General features: G+C 35.2%; 1 protein-coding gene across 2 annotated transcripts in view; it reads right to left on the bottom strand.

The window, feature by feature from the left end:
• Positions 1-1,445: 1,445 nt before the first annotated feature.
• The window catches only part of TTC39B (tetratricopeptide repeat domain 39B), a 68,831-nt gene continuing 54,411 nt past the window's right edge, over positions 1,446-15,865 (bottom strand). Inside the window, exons 9-19 of one of the 2 annotated variants that reach the window (XM_057379647.1) lie at positions 14,706-14,771; positions 12,989-13,097; positions 12,091-12,158; positions 11,944-12,003; positions 11,461-11,622; positions 10,358-10,449; positions 9,938-10,058; positions 7,897-8,008; positions 4,553-4,670; positions 3,322-3,438; positions 1,446-2,345 (exon numbers count right to left, since the gene is read on the bottom strand). In XM_057379647.1, coding sequence (XP_057235630.1) covers positions 2,249-2,345; positions 3,322-3,438; positions 4,553-4,670; positions 7,897-8,008; positions 9,938-10,058; positions 10,358-10,449; positions 11,461-11,622; positions 11,944-12,003; positions 12,091-12,158; positions 12,989-13,097; positions 14,706-14,771 — 1,122 coding nt within the window. In that variant the 3' untranslated portion in view covers positions 1,446-2,248. The remainder of the gene's footprint in view (positions 2,346-3,321; positions 3,439-4,552; positions 4,671-7,896; positions 8,009-9,937; positions 10,059-10,357; positions 10,450-11,460; positions 11,623-11,943; positions 12,004-12,090; positions 12,159-12,988; positions 13,098-14,705; positions 14,772-15,865) is intronic. The other variant, XM_057379648.1, reaches the window with a different exon arrangement.

The following is a 15,865-nucleotide window of genomic DNA, read 5'->3' as shown; positions in this document are numbered from 1 at the left end:
TGATTGATATGCACAGGCAAGTTTTTTGTAATAGTTTCTAAATACGCAATTCTTAATCAAAGAGAAGCTTTGTCCTATAACTAGGTGAACTTATTATTGCTTATCTTAAAAAAAATCTATTATCAGAACTAAATGACCTTTTGTCATAATGCAACTGTAAGCTTAAACTAACAAATTAAGTTTGCTCTTGTATGTATTATAATTCCTACTATTATCAAGAAAGGCTATAGCATCATAGGCAAATTATCAGCTTTGCTTAGTTTCAAAGTCTCAGTACAATATTAAAAATTCCCTTAGAGCATGAGCATGTGAGGTGAATATTAYGAAGAGCAGCTAGGACTAAATCAGAGCTGTATTTAAGGCCCAGTATAGCACACAGCAGATTAAAAAAAAATAATAAAAGCCACAGATCCTTTGTCTGAACTCTTAGACAGAAATCACTTAACTCAGACAYAATGTCCTAAATACTACTGCATCAGTGATGCATTGTGTCATGGAGATGTGCACTTTTCTGCATTGTTTGGAAAACCAAGCACTTCTTACAGCTCTGTGGAGACCTACCCTAACTGAAGGGTTACAAGTCAGTCTTAGAAATTTACATTTCCACTGTGAACAACTTGGGAAAAAAACAACCAGAATAAAGCCTAAAGCTAACAACCTGGAACAATCAACATTTCTAGGAAAGTTGGGAACAGCAGCACAGAAAGGAGACAWGCTTTAAGTAGTACTTACTATTAGGTCCTCAAAACACTACAGAGAGCATTGCAAATTTGTGTTGATGAGCCTATTCTCTGCATGAGTGCAAAAAGGCTGATCCCAAAAGAAATTAAGTATAACATACACAGGAAACTCATATTACCATTGGAAGGCTGAACTGAAGAAAACTAAGTTCTTTTTTACTCTCTCTTCAGTCAGTAACATTAACCACGGACAAAGTACGCTGCTACTTAAAGCTTTGTACTAAACTTTGAAAAAATCAGCTTCTAAGGAAGGTCATTGTTCATTTTTTTGTTAGTTTTGATTTCTATCCCAAATCACCCAAAAAATATTAGCTGTAAGACACTCCCCACAAAATCAAGAGATCAGAGACCACATCCTGAGTCTCCAGTCCCAGTTGCAACACTTCTAGAGTGAAGTACTATTTGGAACACTAACTATACTAACATAACTATAGAAGTTTTACTGGCAATTGTTCCCATCATCTTCCACAGAAAAATTAAACAGATCCTAATCCAATAATCAGATTAAACCAAAATAATCCTAAATTCAACATATAATGCCCACAGATGCATTAAAAGTACTGTCTGAAAAAAAAAAATCCTTTCTCCAGATACGTAACAGGGAAGATGGGAAACAATCGGTTTCAGTTGTGCCAAGAATTATTTGGGGCAGACATCAGGCAAAATTTYCCCGTCTTTTCTCACTGGTAAAGACATCCTATGTAAGTTCCAAAATGAACGTTCTTACTGCAAGCTTCTTTTTTTTTTGTTAAACAGGTTAAACAAATCTGTCAAGATCAACTTAAGACTGCTGCTTCTACTTTATAACAAGGACACAGAATGATCTCTTAATGTCCTTTGTAGCTCTGCTTTTCTGCAACTGAAAAATATCCCCCACAAACACTTATTTTGAGTGACAYAGACCTGCAAAGACATTTTAACTGTAGCCCTGCTTAGCTTCATCTGAAGCCCTGCTTAGCTTATCTGACAGTGTAAAAATATTGCACTTCAGACAGGTTCATTTTGTTCCCAAAAAAAATTAAGCCCAAAATGACTGATTCTTTCCTCTGGAACACAAATTTCAGAGTACGGTATGCCAAACATTATCTGCAGACATTGCATTTTTGTTCCAGAGGCAAAAAAGTCTCAAGTGTACTGCAGAAAATCAAACTTTCAAAAAATGCAGAATTATCACCAGTTCCACTGCATAACCAGCATCTGTTCTCATATAAAAAAAATAAAGTGTTTTCATTAAACTTTATTGCACCATCAACTTTTATTTTAAAAATATCCCCCATTCAAGTCAAATATTAAATTATTTTTATCAAACAAAATATAAGGTCTTCTTTGAAGTAGCACATAGATACAGTATAGGCGCTATACAGAAAAAGAACAGTCTAAAGGAATGACATATGTCAAATCAGAAGTGACAGAAAACAATCATTCATGTTCTTTTCTATGATTAAAAAAAGATTGCAAAAAGATTGTGTAGGCTATTTATTATATGCATGAAAAGCATCCCTCCTCACTCAAGGTGTTGAAGCAGGTGACACCTTCAAGCTGTCAAGKGCTGCATGAATTCTGAAGTGCAACCTGGACTCCATAGAGTATTCTTTGTAGTTGTTTCTGCAAAACAGAAAACTCATTTTAAGAAAGAGATGTTTGAACTTGATTGTTTCTACTTCATATGTTTGTAAGTTAACAGCCTTCATTCCTTCAACAGGAAACTGAGAGTGTCACATGGATGAGTTACAAGACATTTGAAGCTACATCCACAAATTCCTCAGAGAAGACTTATACCAGTAGGAAAATTGATAAAGTGAGAGCTTAGCAGCTCTTTCACTTATTTTGATCCTACTAGCCCTCCCAGTTACTAAAATTTGCTGTGAAAAGACAAGACAAAACACTACAGAAAAGTAAGGGTGTTAGCTGAAAATGTATGTTCCATCTCAGAACACAATTCAGTCACAGTCATTAAACAGCGAGAAATCATTTTCTGTAAATCCTACCCCCTCAAAACAACCAACCAAATGAAACAAACCCCACGAGGTACACTATTACAAGACTGGTTTATTTCTCTGTGGACACAATGGATATTCTRTCCCCTACTACAATCTACAGATGATGCAAACATGCTGTTCTACAATAAATTAAACTCTCAGCTGGTCTTCTGTGACAGGATGTGAAAGGAAAAAGGGGTGTGGTCAGACTGATGTCCTGGCTTTTAACCAACTCTTATTAACACTTTTAATGGAGCAGATTTGATCCCATAGCTGCCCTCTTGGGACAGAGTGGCATAGATCTCTTCCTGGGACTCTCCAGCTTCACCCCAAGCATGCAGTGGAGCCTCAGCATCTCTGAAGTCCATATGATAAGGAAACATTTTCCCTTCATAATGTGTTTTATTTCTCGACTGTGTGTGAAGGGCAGTTTCATGAAACTGCAAAATTCAACCATATTGGACAAGTTTTCCAAATCAAGAATATGTATTTATAATTACTTGGATTTTGCAAAGAAGCTGGGAAGAAAAAACACATGCCTTCATTGCTACAAATACCCAGATATTCTTAAGTTACAAGGTGATGAAACAGAATCTACTTACTTTGCAGTTTCTATGTATCTTATTGCTTTTTCTCTGTCATCTTGTTGTTTGTACAGAAGACCCAATTCATACAGGGTGAATGGCACCAAGTAACTGTCATATTTTATTTGCTTCTCACTAAAAAAACAGAAAAATACAGAAATGGTTACTTACAACCCTCTGGAGTGACCAGTTAACTTTTAAAAGCAATCCCTGCCTGTAACAGCACATAGCCAGAAAAAAAACATTCTGGAAGCTTTTTTACTGCTTAACTCTGTACACATTAATAAATAGTCTTAAAGTACTATAGCTGCCCTAGACATRTAGAAAATGAAGCTGAACAAGACATAGGTATTTAATTCACCAGAAAACTTTTCCTCTYACCCATGCAAAACATACATTTTCTGGAGAATTGTTGTCTTTAGACTTTTTTAATATCTCAGCTCTAAAAGCCTGCCCAWTGCAAACTACCTTTGGAAAGATTTTTCATAAATAGCATTCCTTTAACCAACAATCAATCAAACCCCTCCACCCTGTAACTTGTAAATTGCTTGAACTCACAGGGATCTTAGAAATCYATGAGAGCAAACAAGATGCAAGCAAACAAGAGGCAAAAAATTCAAACACACATAATTCTGAATAAAAAATACTATTATTAATTTTTCTACATTACTTGTTAGAAAAATTGGATGTGTAAAAATGCTTCTTCAGCCCAAATACTTTAAAACATCTCAAAACTTTTCAACTACAACCAGTTTCTGACTCATGTTTCATATAGAAAAGCTATCACAGCTGGTATGGATCTGACACCTGAAGTATTTGGTAAATCCATAACACAAGCAAAACTGAAACATGTAACAACAATTTCTCATCTACATGGGGAAGTATTAATTACTGATGCAATAATACTGAATAAAAAAACAAAAACAGAAAACCTGTGTGAATTGTCTTTACATACAGACAGCTCTGCAAATGCAATTCCAGATGTATCTGGATACATTACCAGACATTTTGATTTATTTAGTCTAAAAGATACACACATAAAGCTATAATAAGTGTTAAATTGCTACAGCAAAAGCAAGCAAAGTTTTCTGGTTCTCTAAGTACTTCCAGTGGTATTTGAATTCCAGCACCTGACCAGAATGTTTAATTATTTAAAATTCTAATATGACAGCTACTACAGGAGTATCAGCAATGCCACCAAAAGCTAGAAAATAGAGAGGTTTAAAATCTATTTCTGCAATTTTTTTACCTTTGAATTACTTTACTGAAACATAGCTCAGCTTGCATGAGTCTTCCCAAGTGTTTCAGGCAGAGGCCTTTCAGTAGCTGCAACATGCACATATCATCCACATAATATTCATTGTGATCTAACAGTAAAAGCAAGATATGTCAAACAATTTGAAGACATTATGAAAAGGAAAACTAGATTTTTTAGTAGGGAATATGTATTCAGACTCAGGACCTCGCTTCTCATGGTTTATACCTCAAAATGTACATAACCTTCAGGCACAATTTAAAATACTGTCTACTAAAATATATGTGTCTATGACATATATATATGTCTATTCCCTTAAAAGACAGGCAAAGAAAAAATAAGAAGAAATTGAAGCATCCAACAAACCGGCATAAATTGTCATTAATCAAAGATTTCTGTACTTGCAAAAGCAAAAACTACGATGGAGACAGAAACCATAACATTATCTCCATAGCTTTCCTCATTACAGAGAACTGCAGATCTCCAGTAGCACCAGTAACATGAAAAAAAAAAACACAAAACCACACTACAACTCTGTCCTACAGAACTCYTCAGAAGCACCATTTTGCAGTACAAATTCAAGAAACCATGTTTATTAGTAATTCTATCATCTCTAATGTTTAGAAGCCTCACTATCAGTGRATAACATTTACAAAATTCAATAAAGCTTTCTGTTCAATAAGACTAAAAATACCAGATGAGAGAGGGGGTTTGAATTAATTCAAAATTTACTTAACAAGTGTGATTCTTTTTAGTTCCTTTAGTTTGTAGCATTTGCTGGGTACAAGGAAGGAAAAGAAAGGAAAGAAAACATATGGATTGACAGATGGCAGCACATACATTAACAATTCAGGAAGCAAAACACTCTCCCTTCAGATCATGTTGTTTACAACTAATTACCAGCTCTCTAAGGTCACGTTAATTTTTTCCTTAATAGTCTGCCAAAGAAATCCTACGTAAACAGTTCTGAAACATGCAAGACTAAAGCATTTTAGGATTCAGCAAAGTGCTTTGCCACTACATTCAGYGTTATTTCTGTCTGTGTTTAAACCCAGAAAGTCTTGATAGATTGTAACTGACAGACTGCGCTTTTAGTGATAGTAGAAGTGCAGTGCATGAGTATTTTGCACTCCCTCTTGCCTGTTTCACTAGGATAAGGTATTGGATTCTGTGACTAYCTCCTGAAGGACCCATTTATTGAAATTACTGGGGGCATTCACTGATGTCAGTAAGGGCTCGCCAGCCTTTAACAACTTCAACTAGTATCTCCTTGTTATTTCCCAGAAGAATAAAAGCCATTATGCCAACACATTAACACTAAATGACAACAAATGCACAGGCCAATTTAATACCTGGCAATAAATGTGGGAGAACCATCTTTGCAGCTGCAATGCTCTACACCAAAGGAAGTATCATTACCAGAATAATAAAACATGCCAAAAAAGAGTTTTTCTTTTTTTGAACGAAAAGAAGTTAGATATTGCTTTTTTATATATTGGAAAAGAAAAAAACTGTAAAAAATAAGGTTCCTAAAAATCCTGTGGGAAAAAACCAACAAAAACCCTCCATCTCTGATGTCTTTCATTTCTTCCTTCAACCATCTCTATTTTCAGCTCTGTACAACATAAAATGACTTTCAGTCCTTGAGAGATGGCCTGCTGTGCCTGTTSACACACAGTAAATGAAGTAAAAACAGTTCTAAGATGTCTCAATCTTTAAGTGACCTTTGTGTATAATCAACACGCTTTTTTACAGCACTTTAGCAATCCTTTGATGCTACTACTACTAAAAACTGTCTCTTAAAATTATATTGTAATCTTGTCATACTCTGCTAGCAGCCTTAATCACTTTTTCTGGGGAATTCATCAGCAACTCTGGTAATCAGAGTCTTTATCTTCTCAGATTCTGTATCTTTAAAAGCAGATCAAGATCACATATACGAAGCCCAGAACAAAATTTTATTTGACTCAAGCTATTACTAAAAAAAGACACAAAGTATAAACATTTCCAGATTATATCCTTCGTGCAAATACTGAATTTTCATAAGAAAAACACAATGGTTTTATCTCCATTGCCTCCATTTTGCTACCTTGTATCTCTACTTAGGCATTTGACAGGAAATTTGCTTCACTGTTACAATGGATGAGCACTTCCAGTATAAGCTTTTGAATAATACAGCACTGGATTTGCAAAAAAAGTTCTGCCACAACCCTCCATGTGGAGCTCATGGGAACATTACTTYTTTGCAAATACCTTGCATATCACTACACTTTCATTATAATATCACAACAAAAAAGAAAACCATTTGAGATTTAAGAGGCACACTGCAGATTCTGAAGAAAAGTGAAGTGCATCAAAAAAATTAAAGGAACCCAATTCAAACATGGCCACACATACCCTCATTTGGTTTATCATATARTCCAGATTTGACCATTACATACTTYTGCAAGTCCTTGGATAACTTCTTATGCATCGCCTCAATTTACACTGCAAGTCATACTTAGATACATCTTAGTTTCATATTTGCTGTTTCAACAGCTTGTAAAACTAAGTTAAATTGTTGGTGTGACTAAAATCTGGGTTCAACTGAAATTATTTTTAGTGAATTATCATTTTAAAATTTTCACATACAAAATGATAATATTTATTCATTCTAGAAAYATTTTAAATTTACCAAAAAATTAACATGACAGGTGACAGCACCCATCTGATAAAGTAAAGTACCTGGGCAGTAAACCAGTTGCAATAAYTGAATTTAAATTCTTTTAGGAGTAAGTTATGAGCTGATTTTCTAAACATTACCCCAAGATGCAAAACCATGGTTAAARTTTATTTGTTAAGCATGCTTTATCTTACAACTAGCAAGCATGTTTTATTTTGCCAGAAAGTAAAACAAAACCCAGAATCATTCATGCATAGCATTCATTGTTATCTTTTATACTTTCTCATATTCTATGCAGCTTGTGTACTCTGTAGTAAAGTTGTGTGATATAAATTGGTTTAGAAAAAKTATTTTACAAACATTTAAGACATTAGCAGATTATGGCCCAAGAACACTCAAAAAGAATAGAAAAACTAAGCTACAGCAGTCATGTTCTGTAACAAATAACCTCATGTCGTTGAGGTTTCTGTATTTGCAGGATCAATTGAGCTGGATAAAGAACGCATTGAAGAACCACTCCTAACTTTCACATGGCTCTAAACTTTCCATACTCGGACTTARTTAGTACATTATCCAAGTCAACACTTAAACTTAACAGAATATCAGAAGATAGAAGCACAGAAAAGTGTCAGCATTTCCTATAAGATTTTTAATTCCACCTTAATATATCACTTACTAGTTTCATTTTGTAGAGCASCTTCTTCTTTTTCAATTGTTACCAGTAAGTTTTCAGTGAGGTCTGCTCTTTTGCCCACAATYGCAAATCCGTTCCAGACATACATCATTTCCTGACCAAAAGGAAAAAACAACCACAAAGAAAAAAAAAGGTAAGACAAACTCAAGGAATTGCATAAATATTTAACTAAAGAGTACCTCTAAAAAGGCTACTGTGAAAAATTTTGTGTACATAAAAATACTACAGAAGCTTGTTTTAAAAAATAGAAAAGGTCCATGAATAGGAAAAATTACGTTGAAGTGTGTTGACAAAGTTGACCTGGATTTCTGAGTTTTGAATGTTCTGGCACCTTTTTAATGGATTCTATTATCACATGTTTTCACAGATTTTCAAAATTAAACTGAACAGATTTCCTCATGTGACATTTTAATATCAGCCACATAACATCAGCAAAACTGGGTGTTTCAGGTTCAACTTGTGGCTTCTGCCACTTGAAGTAAAGAAAGAGCTGAAAGTAGTTTCTCTCTAAAGAATGATAGGTAAATTTGGTGTGCATTTGAGTGTGTGCATGCATATACAGTATACTTATAAAAGCATGCACCCAAAACCACCAAAACTCTTGTGTTTATCAATCTATAGATGCTCAAATCCATATAGACYACTATCTTCCATACAGAGCAAAACTGGAAGTAGATACAACTTTCTGGATAAAAATGTGGTTCTAGCAAGCACATTCAACACATCATTTTACAATTCCTACAAAATCTTGTTGGAAAAAAACCAAGGCAAATCCTGGATACACATCTTCCCAGATGCCTCAGTACAACAGCAATACGCTTGTTTTGATACATTATCACATTGTAAAACTTAAGGAGAATGAGGGCTAATGCCAGCCCAACAAGGAGCTTTGCCAAGATATTTACTCAGTCATCACAAACGAGAGTATCATTGTTCTACTGTAACTGTAATCACACCTCTGAAATATGAAACCTAATGTCATTCTGAAGCTGACACAATGCATGGTTGAAATATTTCCACTTGTATTTGTATTGTAAATATGTGGGTGTTCAGAAGGAGGAAAAGTCCGTCTCTGTGAAAGTCTGAAACAGTGTTATTAACACCATCAACTAGATCATGCTAGATTTGTTTCAATTCTGCAGTCCTGGCCAGCTTACACTATTTTTGTTTATGCCTAATCCATGATTATACAATTCTTAAATGAAAGTATACTGGATTTGACTGCAAGACCTAATAAATATACTCACAAGCACGCTGCTGTACAAGCCCAAGACARTTTTATTACTTAGACCTCTACATGCAATTTAATATAGAATGAATTTTAGAATTGGTGGATCAATTTTTTTTTTATTCCTTTTTCCATATCGATGAGCTTTAACATAAGAAGAAACTCCTTGAATTATGTTTTTCATGTACAGCTGTTGGTAAATTATGCATGACAAAGATTTTAGCATATATATGAAAAGTACCRTTGCTGTGCACATACAGACTGTGCTATACTAATGCCTCTGAAGTTAAAATATGGGAAATTAGAATAGGATTTACAAAGTATTTTTAACTCCTGCACATTTTAATCACAGATTCAGTGCAAGAAGAAAAAGAAACAACAAAACCCAACCCAAATGAACACTCTTCATTTTCATCAGAACAGAAGTACTGAAGTACTCCTTAACTTCCCAATGAGTCTAGAAGACAACGACTAAGAYCATGCCAACCTAAAGAATGTAAATGTAGGTTTGTAGCTTAAAGATGACTTACAGCCTTGTTGCAACAGCAATCATCCTCAGAATGACTGAACTTTCATGTGAAAAACCYGGCACTTGTTTTGGACTGCTACTAGCTGGTAGTATGATCCAGCCCCCAAATACTTTTCACAAAAATCATATTGCATGAATGCAGTATTTATTTTTTAAAAAAATTTAGAATGCAGACACRTAACACCTGACAATATTACTCCTTCCCTGTACAACAAAGTATACTGATTTCTTTTCTGTTTGAAAAGGATGAAAAMAAAGACAAATACCAAGGCAGGTAATATCAACTTCACTGGTTGAGGACAAGCGTAGCGTCGAGCTTTCCTTACTGCAAACTTCTCAGTTGGGATAGATTTTCCTGCAATTCTCTGTTTCAGACCATCCACTTGTCTATAAGAAGGGAAAATGGAAAACAGAAGTTGTTAATCTGTACTTTTTTTTAATCTCATTTCACTTAGCAAGATTTGCTGTTTGCCTCTGAAGCATAACATCTAACATCTTAAAATCACTTTACAGCATGTAGACAACAGTTGTAGGATATATCTTTGCTGATAAAAGCAGTATTTAAAATATTCTACTGCAAAAAGCAAGGAGAAAAGCTGCGAAGTTTATGGTTATAAGCAGGAAGTAATTCAAGACAAAGGCTTGGGGGGAAAGTGTGCCCTTCCAGTTGCTTTATAAATACTTACCTGAATAAAGACACTATGTCCTCACCCGTCCTCTTCAAGTCATCCTCTGAAAGCATACACAGAATTGCTGCCTTCTGGAACACATATATTGCCTATTTCAAAAAGAAACAGCATCATATTACCACATCTAATTTGCTGTGCTCAATCAATACACTAAGAACTCTCTCCCCTAACTGCTGCAGCAAAGCACCAGTAATTCTCAGGTGGGTAGAGCTGTAAAAGTCTAGCATTCCCTTGGTCATATAGTTTATGCTTTATTTTCAATGAATTTATTAATATTTTTAATTAGTTAGTCAGAAAGTTAAAGGTGTCTCCTGCAAAGAACAGAAGTCATTATCAAAATGATAATCACTGTTAAAGAGCAGAAGTTCAATGACCTAACTGTTCTAAAGTCCATTGCTGTTATTATATGATCCATTACATGTAAGGGACATGCTTGAAAAAAACAGAAGGAAGTATCTGAGTACTGATTCCCTTCAAGGAGAGTTTAATAACTGGGTTTTGCAGAGGGGAAAAAAGAGAAATACCCATAACTCTATTCAAGACATTTGCTCTTCATGTTTTCTCTTCCTCTTTTACCAAGAAATAGACGTATACCCTTTTTCATTAAGCATAATAAAACAGCAATCTACAGAGAAGCAGACAACAATAACACATAAAAAATTATTGCAACACTGTGCTCAATTCATACTTYGAGAGATGTTTTTACAAGGACAAGTTATCTGATAGCCCAGCTTTTCTGGTGAGACCCTGTCCCCAGCAGCCTTCTTATTTTGTGTAACAAAGCATCTGCTGAGCAGGTGTCAACAAACAACAGAGTGTTACRATTGAAACCCAAGTTAATAGTTTTCCTATCTCTCTTCTTTCTCTCAACTCAGRTAAGTAACTCTGGTTTTGGCCAAAGCATTGCTGCTTATGGCTCTGGTGCTTCAAARCGTGAAATAAAAATTCATCCTTAATCATCCAGTTAAAACATTTTGGTGCCAYTGTATCGCTGCTTAAGAGTTTTACAAGAAGGCAAAAATTACRCTTATTGTGCAAACTGAAAAGTAACTTTAACTGTAGAGACCACTGAATATGACAATGTCCACTTGCCCATTTACCTTAGACCACCTGCTCTCTTTGCTGAGCAGGTCTGCATACCGATATGCTTGAAGCCAATCCTGCTGGAAGGTGTAGCACCACATCAGTTCCCAGTAACAGAGATGATGGATCTGTTTCCACTCTTGCTGGGCTGCTATGCAGTCTTGGAACCTCAACTGTGCCTATGAATAGTTAAGGAAGAATGATGACAACTGGCTCAATTACAGCTCCATGTGAGAGCCATGTCCAATTACAGAGCAAATTCTTACCTAGCACCCAGGTGAACCCCTGACAAGTAAAATGAGATAAACTTCCCTTTCAGTCTCACTTAGAGTGGACTGGAATCAACATTGACAGTAAACATGAACAGAGAACAAGACYACACTTATCAGTCCAACTAAAGCATACTTAGACAAATAAATTATTTTTCCCTCTCTGGTTGAACACTAAACAAATAAAAAACACTAAACAAATAAAAACTTAGAAAGAAAAAACAAATTYACCTTTTCAAAATTTCCTTTCAGTATATCTATTCTGGCAGCATAAAACAGAATAATGGAACCCTTGAAAGGAGATGAGAAAAAGAATCAGTTAAGATTTTGAGCTTAGGGAAGTACATTTCTGTTATAAAATTTATTGAAAATACGCACATTTGGAAATTTCTGGAGGTAGGGTTCAAGGAGACTGTCTGCTTCCTGAAGGTTGGCTTCCCCTGTACCTTGAAAACATAACAAATCAACCTCAATATACTTAAAAACCCCCAAGTTTCACAGACTAAGATTTTGTTTTCAAATCACCTTATGACTTTGACAGATCAATGGATAGTTGCTTTTATGTGAAAGTGGAATTATTTCATCATATTGTGTTTCTATAAAACTAAATTCTTGTCCCAAAGGTACTACATGCTTTTAAGGTACTCTATGTCTAAGTAGAGACAGACTAAAATGATAAYATTCTTCAAACTGTTCCATTATAGATCCTAGTTATATTTATAAACCCCTTAAATTGCTTTAGCAAGTTAGGAAAGCATTCCTCAATTGCCTTTTCTAATTTCAGTAATGAAATACAAGTGATACTGGAAGAAATGAAGTTCTCCTTAATTTCCTGATGAGCCTGAGGGACAAGGACTAAAATATTTAAAAATTAGAGAACGCAAAAATACATGGCAAAGAAATATACAGAATTAATTATGACTTTTAGCTCTATGCAGCAGAAGCATTTAATTCTGGGTGTATAGGCAGATAGTTTTCATGATATCTGATGTTAATTTACGGATAATGACTTTTCTGAATTTAACGCTATTCTGCAATATTTTGCAGTCACATGTTGAGACAGGCATGCAAATAGAGCAAGATGCTGCTTAGTATAATGCTATCTACCCTCACTGTTTCTGAAGACATAGCTTTGTCACGGATATTAATTTCAGATCATAATTAAGTATACAGCAATCTCCTATTTGGCCACCATTTTGAAATTCAGTTATAAAAATAAATCACAGTATCTATCATAAGGTGTAGCATGACTGAAAAGCTACACAGTGGGTCTCACCAAGGATTAAGGAGACGTAAGTATGATAAACCAACAGGGTGAAAGTACACAGAATGGCCCTCAAACTGCTGCCAGATGCGCCTTCCCGTAGTTGGCAGAGGCCCAACTCCTAAGAAATATCACAAACACATGCAGAATTAACTATGAGTATACAGAGTTACTATTAATTCTTTTTTGGCTAACCAAAATTCAGTTMTCCTTTCAAATACAAGTATTTCGTAATGCAGTACTTAATCATCTCAAATCCAACAGAACCCTCTACCAAAAGCGCTCTATCACAGCTAATAGCACTCAGAAAGGAGAAGACTAATCTAACTCTGAATAAAATTACCCATGCATTTTGGTGCTCTGGTGAGATGTGAACACCACATGAACCATGCAGTGAGACAAGTCTACAACCCTTCCCCATTATTTTCTGACTGTGAKCCTTTCAGACAGAAAACACCCTTCAACCTATGTTCAGTGGGAAACTCCCACAACTGCTGCACTGTTACTTGTTGGTGTGAGTCTTCCTCCACAGAAAAYCCTGGTTACCCTCAATTCTCTTCCWTCGAGTCAGCTGCTGCTTTGAGGTTCTGACCTTAATATTACGTCTGCTGATACATCAGTCTAAACACAGATTCAGATTCATAGAGCCTTATGCAGCTCTTAACACATGAGACTTCCCTTACTCTCCAGTTTAGACCCACTACTTAACAGCTTGACTGCTTGGGGGATCTTGAGATGAGCTCAGAGCTTCCCTGCTCAAGAGCAACAGAAACTCYTCAGAAACATGATTTGGCCTCAAAACAAACATGAACAGATCAGTTTTACTGCATAGCAACTGGATGAATTATAGGGGAATTCAAGTACCACATAAAAAAAATTGTGATTATATTTCAAATTGTTTTTTTTCTTTTCAGCCTTTATTGCCTTTTTAGTCAGGGAAAAAATGTATATTGTGGAAGAGCTTCAGCATGAACCAGGTCTTTCAGAGGGAGTACAGAATAAACTAGGTCTGTAGTGAAGTCTAATTTTACAAAAGGAGAACCATACTGTGGACAAGCTAACAGCAAAGAGACCATATGGATCATATGCTAACATATGTACTATTAACAACTTGAGGTTCAGTTATGTAGAATTTTGTTAGGGTTTTTTGCTTGGGTTCTGATTTGGTACTTTTTAATGTCTTATGGGCATGAAAAGGTGTTTTAAAGAGCTGTAAAATGCTTACAAAACAAGGTTAGGCTTACAAAACATGACTATGGTTAAAAATATACTTTTCTCAACCATCAGAGAAAGATGTACCTAGATTCCAGGGTGACACACGATATTCAGAAATCTTTCTTCCAAAGAAATGGGCTTGGATTTTGGGTGGAAAAACACAGACCCATAATTCTTCCCTCAGTTACCAGTATGAGAAACATTGATTTCTGACTACATCAACTAGAAAAGAAAGCTGATATCCTCTACTTAAGAATCAGCAAAAGGAAAAGAAATTGCACTGGAAAAATCTCCTCTAAAGTAGACTAGTAATTTCCCACGGTTGTTAAGGAGTGGGGTATCACYGTAGGCATTTTTATGCCTGTATCATCCAGCCCATTTATCTTTTTAACAACACTAAAATACTCATAAACAATAGAAATTATACTTTCACTGTGAAATATATGACATTAAATCCATCCAGTTTTTAACTGAGAAAAAATTAATTTGGATAAACAAGTATCAAATCAAATACCCTATTGCCAGAAAATCCAATAAATTCTAAAAGTCGGAGGATCCTTCCTGGTAAAAGTGACAGCATCTGAAATACATGAAAAAGAAGAAAGGATAATTAAAAACACGTACACTTCAAAACAAAAGTAAATTGCTACAAACGTGAATCAAAAAGGCCAGCTACTATGTTAAATGCTATTATACATTAGTAAAAAAGTCAAACACAAAAGAACTTGAAAGTAGACATGCATGCTCAGAATTCTGATGACCATCCAGCATGAAAAAAGCAAGACAGAGTTCAGTTGTGCTTCTTTAGATAATGACAGATGCTTCTATCTTCAGCTGGTCAGAATTGCTTGAAAATTGTGGGTCTTTTGGAATGAAAGTATTATATCTATTTTACTACTACTTACAACCTACAACTGTCATCTTCTTTTGCAATCATTTCGTTTTATTGGTAGTATCACAAAAGCTCTACTTGTTCCTCCTGTGGAAGCACTGGATTAGCAGATTAGCAATCMTAATGTTTCAGAAATACTAGCTGTTTAGCCCTATATTATATGCACTTTTGTCCCCTCTGTAACTGCATCCTCCATATCCTACACAATAGAAAACGTACACACACCATAACTACCTATTCAAAAGCATTAAGCAGGTCTACTTGAGGGTCAGTTTTTAAAAAGCTCCATTCACCCTAATATATTCTGCCCATCAGACACTTTTTCTGTCAAGCCTTCTAGTGAGAAGACTCTATGAAAAATAGGAGGAGTCAGAGCACTTACAAACACAGTTGCTTGAATTTTAAAGACTGGTTCAGAYAGATGTGAGTTCTGACCACACTCAAAATTTTCAGACCAGAATGATACAGAAATTAACATACTGGCAGAAAYCAACTTTCACTGTTGCCATGACAGATGTGGAAAATTAACTATAGAAAATTGGAAAGAAAATGCACTTTTCTTTTGCATTAACTCAGTAAACAACTGCTCATTCTTCTAATTATAATTATCTACATGAATCCAGATTATGTCACTAAAGCAAAAGAATGGGATACATGGGAAGSATTAGAATTAAACAGTCAGTCCAGGCATCCTGTAACAAACAGCATAAACATCTTAAAAATTCCTGCCACAAAGGTATGTGCAGCTGCTTTTCCACTTCAGAAATATACACATTAGTTAC

This window comes from Malurus melanocephalus, unplaced genomic scaffold (assembly GCF_030028575.1).
Source record: "Malurus melanocephalus ecotype Western Australia unplaced genomic scaffold, MMel_1.1 scaffold_414, whole genome shotgun sequence".
Taxonomy (NCBI): Eukaryota; Metazoa; Chordata; class Aves; order Passeriformes; family Maluridae; genus Malurus; species Malurus melanocephalus.
The sequence above is the reverse complement of the archived record's forward strand: the minus strand, read 5'-3'. Positions and strand labels throughout refer to the sequence as shown.